Raw genomic sequence first — 11,451 nt, 5'->3', positions numbered from 1 at the left:
CTTACGTCACACATAATTTTCACGGTTTCAAATACGTAGAACTCTATTATTTTATATGTAGGTATTTTAAAAGAAAAATCTTAATTCAATAAGCACATCTTTTAAAGTAAAAATAAATTGAATTTATTTAAATTCTTTATAACATGTATTTTTGACTATGTTTAGTGAAAATAAAATAACAAAAATTGAATGATGTATTACGGGATGCTAAATATTATTAAATTATCATTATCTATTAATTTATAGTAAATATTAACAACAATATATTTGGAATTACGTTACTTTTATATACTTCTATTTTCTGAATCACTAAAATATTATATTATTTTAGCAGACGTATTATTTACAACATTTGACATGTATTTTATAATAGTTTATAGTTAATCTTATGTAATTAACGTTCACTTGGATACTTGTGTTCGTAGATAGAATTTATATTATTCTCACGGAAAACTTTAAGCTTTATGAAAAATAAAATTATCACGATAGAAACAGTAGTCATATATATATATATAATATTAATAGCACACTTATTTACACGAAATTTGAGAAACACAATATTTTAAAGTGAATTTTCAAGTTTCCATGGAACGCAGAAGTACCACGAGGTTTCACAATTATTGGGAGAACAGCAAAGATAGGAGATGGCAGTTTGCGTGGTTTATTGGTTTGACGCCGCAGTAAGCGCTGCGAAATGATGCGCACGGAATTACTGCGGATTCTGGTGCAGTAAGTATCAGGAAAGCAGAAGCAGTAAGGAGGCGACAAGCAGAACGCTGTTGGCCTGGGAAGAAAGCAGCAATGCTTGCCCCCCTCGCTGCATGGCCGCCGGGTACTCTCCTGGGAAGGGAAAAATATTATGTTAGTTCGGAGCATTAAATTTAATTTCAATAAATAAACATTACACGTGGAACGATACGAGAGAAGCTATTGGTTTTGTATTCCCGGCGGCACTATATCGTTTCATCGGACAACATGTTATGTTGAAATATGGTTTTCAGATCGGGCACACATTCTTATCGGAATAGTTTTCAATGGTTTTGTATTGAAATACAAGAGCTTTCATACTTCGGCAAACAGTGTATTGGAATGTTTCTTTGGCAAAGGCATTTAAATTGAATATGCGAGTTTCTTTGATATCTCCAACTGCGCATAAAATAATTTTATTAGTAGGAATTCAAATTGTTCAACCGTCTTCTAAAAATAAAATGCGCTTTGCGAATGTTTGAAATCGAAATGTAGTGAAATTTAATAAACATTTTAGCAATAAGGTAACGAAGTACCTACCGTATTTGCTTATTACTAAGCACAATAAGTATTTGCAATGACCTCTTACTACTGAGCACAATAAGTTCTTGTAATAACCTCATACTACTGAGCACAATAAGTGTTTGCAATGACCTCTTACTACTGAGCACAATACGTGTTTGCAATGACCTCTTACTACTGAGCACAATAAGTGTTTTCAATGACCTCTTACTACTGAGCACAATAAGTGTTTGTAATAACCTCTTACTACTGAGCACAATAAGTATTTGCAATGAGTTCTTACTACTGAGCACAATAAGTATTTGCAATGACTTCTTACTATTGAGCCCAATAAGTGTATGCATGTATTGTTCCCTTACCATTTAGCACGTGCACAGAGATGGTCTTGGACTGCGCGTTGCTGGGGTTGCATTGGTACTGGCCGGAGTCCGAGGGGCGTGCGTTCTGGATCAGCAGGAAAGAGGTGGTGGTGTCCCCCTTCTCCGTTATCACACTCACCCCGCCGCGAGGAGACTCGTAACTGATTATCTATTTAGAAACAAAAACAAAATCAAATAACGTATTTATAATTTCTGCACACTTCTTCCTTCCTCCCATAAGATGGTACGCTTGGGCGCCACGCACAAAATTGTGGATTTGAAAGAGTGTATGATCCTTTATGATCAAAAGTCAAACATGTCAGACTAATGTTCATAATATGGAAAAAAAATAATTTTCGAGTTTTACGGAAGAACCAAACTAGTTTTCACGCAATGAACTAGTTGGTAAACTACAGCAGCACTCACGTTCAAAACTTTCAGTTCGAGAATGGAGATTTCATTTAAGTTTTGTTAAATAGTTTTAATATATTTGAAAATTTAAATTCTGTAATATATTAGGCAAGATATAGTTGTACCCATGGAGCTGTGAAATCCATAAAGTTTATTTTTTATTTTTATTTGTCTCCTGTAAATATGAGCTTTGGAGGGTTAAATTCCTTAAAATAATTTTAATTATCACCTTTTTTTCTGTTAGTCTAAACAACCGGGGAGTCGTGACACCTAATAAGAACCCCTCAAACTAATCGCATAATCTCTTTTTCAACGCCTCCTTTCTTTAAGATTACGAATAATAAGAAAAAAAAACTTTGACCCAGATCTTAATTCTAACCGGAGGAAAAAAAGCAGATTTCCCGGCAGTTTAAAAAGCAAGACAGGGAAACGTTTTTGAATGGGGAAAAGTTAAAAAGTTCCTCAATTTATCATGCTGCATTTAAATTACTCGTATTCTCAGATACAGACGGTATTCCGCAGCGACGTGAAACCCCGATATAACGTCGAATATGATATCTTCTTCACAGAAACACACTCTGCAAATATTATATTACAGATCAGTATTTCTCACAACATATTTATTGCATCTCGGAAATAAATCTATTTATTTTACTAACAAAAATAAATCATTTCTAGTGAATAAATTAATATGAGTAGTTGATTGTTTCTCGGAACGTAACTAAAATCCTCTTTCATATAATAGTGAATTATTCTACGGAATTGTCAACTTCATAAGCTTCGCAATGATCATTTTTCGTTTTTCTAATTATTGGATTTCGGATAACACTATTATTTAATGTAACATCATAAATAACGATTTGCTTATTAAAATATGTGATTATTAGGTATAATTGAATGTTTTTGTCATTATTATATATCAGTATTGAATTCCGTGCCTATTTACAAACTCTCAGCTCAAGCGGAACCATTCAGAGAACGTGGGATGACTTTAAACATTTTTTTGTCTTTAGATGTTTATGCAATTAGTAAAGACTAGCTAAGATCATCCACTCACATGAGGTAGGCCTATATTAGCAAAAGCTGTTAAAATGTAGAGGATATTTCTCGTTAGAGACATCAAGCTCAGCGGTCAAACTTCGTGCCATTAGGTTCTGAGGATTTTAAGGCCTGATTTACCATGACCAGGCGTATTTTGACCAGGTGGCCCTGAACTAAGTGTGATTAATTATCATGTACCTAATAAATACAACACTAGACTCCATTTGATGTGGTGGCTTCTCGCACTAATTTTAAGTACAATTCTTGTTTTCTGAGATTGCATCGTGTGGGGAATGAAACTTGCTCTGTTGACATATTTAACGATAGAACATGGTTTCCCGTTAAAGAATATGTACATATTGTACATGCAGATATGCAGTAATCCTTAACCGTATCAGTTTGTAAATATTTTTATTAGATTACTATAACAATTTAGTGCTTATGGTCTGCATAACAAAAATTAATTTCATCCATTATAGTGAAAACCCAATAACAGTATAAATAATAATAAAAAATGAAAATAGGTCAACTATTTTGCTTTAAAATCTCAAAGCGTAGAAAACCAATTAAAAATATATGATTGTAAAATATAGAACAAAAACCATTATTCCTAACTCAGTGGCAATTAATATTTTTATTTTTGATCTTTTATTGGATGATTGTGTATTGTGCACACTAAACGGCACACAATCACCACGGAATAAAACTATGATTACCAAATATTTAATGACGGCAGTAGTACTATTTCTCTTAAAGATGCTCCCAGGACGATCGTTTGTTAGAGTTTCATAACATTTTGTTTTGACCTTTCATACTCAAAGCTAACATTGAAATATTAATTAGGAAAGATTTACCAATGAGTGCTAAGTACTCTATTGGAAAGTTTGAATGAAATATATCGCTTTCCCAGAATCTAAAGACTGAAGTTTTACATGACTAGTGACTAGTAACTACATGTTACATGACATGTCTCAATTAGGATTTAATACTACATACAACAGGCCGGGGATCTTAGGGGAAAATAAAAAGAGGTATTTTCAAAGAGATTTTTGGATAGGGTTGAATAAACTGATTTTAATATATTGAACCCTTCATTAATGAAAATATACGAAGACGAACGTTTATTATATCATATTTACATTTTATGACTAACATAATTGAATCGATTTAGAAAAAAATCATTTAATACTTTTCTTGCAAATCGCGCAGTCGAACTGATTCAAAACTCATTCATTGAGTTGACGTAGACAATTTGTATATGCGATGTTGTGATATAAAACTGATTCATTGAGTTGACGTAGACAATTTGTATATGCGATGTTGTGATATAAAACTGATTCATTGAGTTGACGTAGACAATTTGTATATGCGATGTTGTGATATAAAACTGATTCATTGAGTTGACGTAGACAATTTGTATATGCGATGTTGTGATATAAAACTGATTCATTGAGTTGACGTAGACAATTTGTATATGCAATGTTGTGATGTAAAACTGATTCATTGAGTTGACGTAGACAATTTGTATATGCGATGTTGTGATATAAAACTGATTCGTTGAGTTGACGTAGACAATTTGTATATGCGATGTTGTGATATAAAACTGATTCGTTGAGTTGACGTAGACAATTTGTATATGCGGTGTTGTGATATAAAACTGATTCGTTGAGTCGACGTAGACAATTTGTGGATGCGTTGTTGTCATATAAAATCATAAGCAGCATATGAATTATTAAAGATAATGGATTTGAAAGTACCTTTACTGCCCATTTGCACTCTATTATCTTTCACATGTTCGTTCAATCTTTTTATTGGAAAACAATGTAAAACTTATTCAAACCAAATTGCCTGCCTTATTTGAATGTGTTCAGCATATAATAAAATTCTCTCTGATGTATATCTTTAAAAGCAATGAAAATAAATATTAAATCTGTATTAAAAACGTATTATAAAGTGTTTTAAAAATGTATTCATATCCCAACTAAACTAAACTATGTACATAAAATAACATTTTATGTTATAACATATACTATGGAGTATCTCCTATTTTAATTATAGTTTACTGTCAATTGCATACATATACTGTTTAGTTATTAAATACATAAGTACTAATTGGAAAGTGTTTTTGAGTTGATTTCCCTAAAATAAAATAAATAAGCTTCGTCGATAATTTCCAAATAACTTTGTGGCATAATTTTATTTATATAAAATAATATACTATCTGTAAACACATCACTACTTAAAATAGTCATGTTAACAAAGTATTTTATTTTTATACAAATAAATAAGCGTTCATAAAAATATAGAGCTCTTTTTTGTACTCTAGTTTTGTCAGATTTCCAGAGTACCAATACTTCATTTTTAAAATGTCACCTGTGAGTTTCAAAACGGTTCAGTAATAATATATTGCTATATTATTTATTATTAACCACTGCGGGAATCTCTTTACACTTCGCATTGAAAAAAACTTCATTATGAACCGAAAAACGCAATAACGGGGTTCGCCCAAACGCGTTGTAGCGCTTCTTTCATTTTTTGCTTTAAACCGACTTTAAATCTCATTTTTAACAATGGAAAACCGCCGAGGAAAGTGCGGGAGATGAGTTATAATATTTCGGCTAAGATGAGTTATGAGTTGAGGGGAAACGAGGACCCAGCTGTTCCCTACTTTGGATGTTCCCCACTTTGGGTGTTCCCCAGTTTGGTGATTTCTCATAAGCAGATAAGTTGGAATGAGTGCCACTGCTAATGCCTCACTTAAATTCGTTGAGAGATACATTTTTGTCTGTTACCTCAATTTCACTATTTCCGTGAAAAGATAATTAGCGAGCTTAACAGGGTTTAACTGTGAAAAGTTCCTTGAAAAGACATTACTTTTGAGTGATTGAAATTTTGTTATGTGGTTTTGAAATTGAAACAGGAATTTGCTTATTAAAACTTTGTGGTGATTTCGTGGGATTGAATTGCAGCGCAATATCGCTAAATTCTAAAACTCCATTATGTAAATTCAGCGGCACGGATTGTCTTCCAGGTATCTGAATACAATACCTCAACAGAATATTGGTTTTGTAGTTACGTCTGATTAACAAAGTTAAAAAAGAGTCATTATAAAGTTAAAGGTAAAGCTTAGACCGCTCTTAGAAACAGTTGTTTCGCGGAAATTCGTAATTCGTGGGAATCAAGACTATAGTTTGAATGACATATATATAACTCACATGAAAAATGTTTATGTATGTCTAGTTCTTTAAGGTCCGTGTAGATTGATTGGATGCAGGAGTTTAGAACAGTCGAATTTAGAGGTTAACAGTTTTTTATAAAAAGGTTAAGTCATTTAGATATTTAGTTTTATAAATTGAAAATTTCAAAAATTAACTAAAGAAATTAATTGCAACTTTTACATTTCTATTATAAAAAATCGGAGAAAGTTTTCTCAGAAGAGACATTATTGACTATGAACAACGAACACAGAACACACACAACAAAGCGCGTCATTAATTCCACAAAGTCTATTGCAAAAATATTCTTAATCCACTTACTGCGTCATTGTGATTCCAGAAGATGTAGGCCGGTGGCTCCGGGGAGAAGAGGACAACACACGTCAGGTTGATGGTGCTCCCTCTATCTATGAATAGCTCGGGGCCGCCTATTATGTCAGTTGTAGGCTCTGCAACAAGAGAAATACCTTCATTAATCAACCTGCCTTGTGCGAACAGCATTTTTTTTTCCGCCACGCAGTTTGCGAATGGGATTGCAATGAAAGAATGAACATCTCGAATAATTGGATGTGGTTCGAAGTTTATTAGATTCTAATGACTTTCACTGTAACAATGTTAAATGTAAGGATATGCATGAAGCAGTAGGTTGTAATAACAATGAGTATGATAGATTATTCATATTGATGACTTCACAGGTGAGACTAATTCGAGCTCATTTCCGTATGATGTAGAAATATTAACAGCTACATTTAGACGATAGAAGATTATACAGTCAGGCTATCCCATAGAACGATTATTGAAGATCCAGGTGTCCCCAAAGGATGCAAACTATTTAACTACTACTTCTAAACTCTGGAAACTTATGGTTCCTGAAAAAGCGCAAGGCAGAAGAAGTAACAACAAAGTTTAAAGATTAACTCTGCAAGAACTATAATGTGATGTATGTAGGTACCAAATCCAGTTTTAAAGCGATGATATTAAAAAAAACAGTCCATTCGAAATACTCTGTAATCAATATTGAATTACCAAAATTTTAATCTATCTAAAAATTTTAATCTATCTTAATTGATTAACTAAAATTGGTCAACCTTATAGAAGATTGACTCCATTAAGAGGAACGGCTTTGCGGCCTTTTCAAAACTTAATCAGATATTTATTTATTTTGAAATATTCACGTTTGAAACTAAATTTGAAACCTATATGTTATGGTTAACTTTTAAATGCAAAGAGAAAGCTTGGTGTGCTCTCTTTCTAAACTTGTTAAGGATGTGAAGACGTGTCAGTAGGTGACATAGCAAAACGTGACTGAACGGTGTTCGATGTTTCGTGAAAAACACAGCACTATGTACATATAGTTATAGCTACACGGGTGATGAAAATCTATGATTAAAATTAATACAAAAACATTATATCTTGAAATTATTATTGATACTTAGATATTATGTCCCGTTTGTATGAAATTTAATAATAATGAATGAGAAAACTGTCAAATGATAAAGTTAAGCAAATTACAAAAGCAATTTTTATTTCTTCGTGAAATAACAAACTTTAACATTAAAATTTAGTATGAAAATTCTAAAATTAAAGTCATGAAAGATGCTGAAAACACGACGGTAAAAAAGGCATAATAAGCTTTTTACGAACCGATTAAATTTTCACGATATTCCGTCAATCGCTTTCAATGTAAGAGCGTTAAATTCGTCAAACTTTATACCTTGGCACTAAATGGATTTAGTGTCGGATTAATATATTTATGAATACAAAAATATGGTTGAATCGATTATGTTCGAAAAGGCGCTGAATATAATACAGCGATTTCCATTTTATACCTTCAATGGTAAACAGTAAATCTCACTTTTATTGAATACTCTGAAGATTACTACAAACGTTAAATTGGATCCCTATCAAAGCATTGACATATGCAGTACCCTACTATTAATCCCCATTTAAAGTTATACGAAATACTTATCAATTTAAACATACACTTACAAAATTACTACAATATATATATTGTTATTTAAATATCTTTTAGAAAGTAGACAGCACATAAACAAAAAAGTCTCCTTAATTATGTTATCGTAAATTAACACATTTAATTAACGATATTTACACATTTCTTTGTAATTTTATGACATTACAGCAGTTAACATACGAAATAAATGTCGGTCCTACCCAATCGGGATTTGGCTCAGTTGTTAGCGCGGCTGACTCCAGTCCCTGGGAAGGAAGGGTAACCTCCTCAAACAAAAAAGAAAAAAAATACTATTTTTCTTAATACATTTACTATAGTTAAAATTTTTTCTTGTAGGTTGATTTTTTAAATTGAATTTTAAATATACACAACAGACAGAGATTTTTTTACCACATAAACAAATAACGATAGTCTCATAACAGTGTACAACAACACGTAAAAACAAAAAGTATGTGAAAAAAATAAGAGACAATAAAGTTTCAAAAAAAAATTTCTTGGGGCTAAAAGTATATCAGGAATCTTGTCACCATGTGAATTTTATATTTGCATGAGAGGTTGAGAGAAGGTTAAGTTGGTCATTTGGAAAGGAATATGGAAAGTTTTATAACATTATTAAACATAATTAATTATTTTTTGTAGAAGCTGTATGATTGACGCTTCGACATATAGACGTCACCCCACACAAAACTATAGCTGGATTCAGAGAATTTGACAAATTGCCTGAAGCAGATGTTTCTGGAGGCTGTAGCGAAATTTAATTTCATTTCATGCCTTTAGACACATTACATCTTCACACCAGAATACAAAAGTAATAAAATATGACAGTCAGACTTTACAAAAACTTTCAGATGTTATTTTTCTCATTTCTTCCTTCGTCCTTTGAAGGTAGGTAATTTTAAGTATTTAATCCCCCCAGCTACTGCATATTTCGTATCTCATGCGCTGTTTGCTCTACAAACTCTAAAATTTCAAGGCACTTAAGTTCTTCGGGGATAATTTCCCTATTGAACTGCTCAAACTCATTATATCGTGGAAGCAGCGGGCCCAACTTAAATCTTTCAAACCGGGGATTTGAATTTTCTCTAGCAATACTTCAATTTTCATTAAGCTCCCTTGTCCCACGTACGTTCTCTGGCAACTCACGGCCGACATTAATTCACCTATCGCGGAAATTGATCAGAAAACGGTGAACAAAACAGTGTAGTAAGTAGTAAGTGTGAAGTTAGTGTGTAAGTTTACGCATTATGCATTAAAATTATTTATGTATGTAAATTTACTCTCTAAATCACTTCACCATGAACCTGCTTTATGCACATATATTTTTTTAAGAGAGCGGGAAATTGTGCAAAGAAGCAAAGTTAGCAGTCCACAATGGAGTGCTGGTACCTACCCTGATGTACGGAAGTGAGGAATGGAACTGGCAGAGGAAGGATAAAAATAGACTGAATGGTGTATAAATGAGATCCCTGAGGCGTATGTGTGTAAAACCATGTACAATCGTGTGAGAAATGTGGAGATCCGCAAATAGTGCAATGCTGATGTAAGCGTAATTAATAAGAATAATAGACGAGTATATATGAGATGATGTGTGAATTTTAATGAAGCAAGGAGTGTGTGCCAAGAGCTAGTTGTTTGGCGGTCCGTCTTCTCTGCCTACCCCTTCGGGGAAACGGAATGATGGTTAGTTAGTTAAGATAGAGAGGAGAGTTCCGTATAATCGGAGATCGGTAGATGAAGAAATGGCTCGCTGGTCGCGAGGGTTGCTAGCGTTGAGAGAATAACATGGTTCGTGAATACAATCATTTATTTACAATAGGTACTCGCTATAGTATTCTCAATTAATTTTTTTTTTTAATTTCTTCCTTTCGAGAGATAACCTCAAGGACCGAAAATAAAAATAATAATGGTCGGTTAAATTTAGAGCGCTTACAAAGGATCGGTAAGTAAAATAAGTCGTTATTATCTTTTTGTTCGGAGCAAATATCGGAAAAGCGAAAAGCAAGAATAAAATTCCGAGAAATTCAACTTGATCACGAAACTACTAATAACTTTTTATCGTAATAACTATCAGAAAAATTACTTTCATAAATATGTTCTATTCTTAAATAAATTCATTCTTATTCTTATTCCGTTTTAAATATTATGATATGCCTTTGCAGTAAGTATTATGTAGCTGCTCAAATTGTATGATAAATGTAATTGATTGGTTCATTATAGTGGAAAACAATACAGTTTTTGAAAAGAGTGTTGATATTCTCAGTATCCTAGTGGAAGATCACAGAACTAAATTGAAATGGCTTTAGCCATGTTTGGTGACAACTATCTTCGTCTACTATCTCATTCTTTCTCCTCCCTGATACTGCGGCCATAAAAAACATCAAGAATTGGAAGTAACCTCAAAAAGTTTGTTTTGACAAATTAGTGTTTTTTTTTTTTGCCATGTTACGTCATTTTGAGAAAAGCGGCGGAACTCACAGCAAAAGCGATGATACGATACGCAACAAAAGTGATTTTATTAACTTTTTAGAATGTTGCTAAATGGCGGAAATGTATTATTCGCCTTGAAATTACACAATTTTTCTAGTACAAATGACGAATTTCGCGTAAACATTCGCGCTATCGCAAACGTAAAATTTACAAGTCGACCGATTGGGGATGCCTTAGTCCCACTGGATCAGGGCAGCATAGTGAGACTATAATGTGGTATTTCCATTAAATAATAAAAAGGTAGATAAACTGATGACTGTACGAGTATTCTAAGCAAGTATTTTACGATACTTTGATTTCATAAGATTTTAAGTATCAATTGATTTTTGTTTAGTTTTTTCATCTTTATAAAGTACATGACATTAGTTCATGGTTAATATACTATTCCTGTTTCGCTAGGAACACAAGTGTTGAAAGCAGGCGCTCAGCAGGGCAATTATGTGGTTAACGTTGATTGGCAGCAATCGTTTCATAGTACACGACTTTGAAGGGAATTTCAAAAATGTGATTGTTGTAGGATTACAGATGTGTGCCGTAAGTCAGCATACGTGACTAATGATTCACCCTGTCACATTATTGCTGCCACACGAATATAATTTTCTTCATCCTACGCTAATGTTCTACACGAAACTCCAAGCCGAGGTCTATCAACCATTGCGTAAACTTAGACTATATGATCTAGTTTAGAATAACCCCC

The 11,451-nt window shown here is 32.9% G+C and overlaps 1 protein-coding gene across 1 annotated transcript in view; it reads right to left on the bottom strand.

Moving 5' to 3' along the window:
- Positions 1-305: 305 nt before the first annotated feature.
- LOC149423637 (neurotrimin-like) overlaps positions 306-11,451 on the bottom strand; it is a 230,875-nt gene continuing 219,729 nt past the window's right edge. Inside the window, exons 7-9 of the mRNA XM_089631694.1 lie at positions 6,617-6,744; positions 1,629-1,797; positions 306-840 (exon numbers count right to left, since the gene is read on the bottom strand). Coding sequence (XP_089487820.1) covers positions 737-840; positions 1,629-1,797; positions 6,617-6,744 — 401 coding nt within the window. The 3' untranslated portion in view covers positions 306-736. The remainder of the gene's footprint in view (positions 841-1,628; positions 1,798-6,616; positions 6,745-11,451) is intronic.

The sequence above is a fragment of the Hesperophylax consimilis genome, chromosome 5, assembly GCF_061612785.1.
Source record: "Hesperophylax consimilis isolate HC1 chromosome 5, BYU_Hcon_1.0, whole genome shotgun sequence".
Lineage (NCBI taxonomy): Eukaryota > Metazoa > Arthropoda > Insecta > Trichoptera > Limnephilidae > Hesperophylax > Hesperophylax consimilis.
The sequence above is the reverse complement of the archived record's forward strand: the minus strand, read 5'-3'. Positions and strand labels throughout refer to the sequence as shown.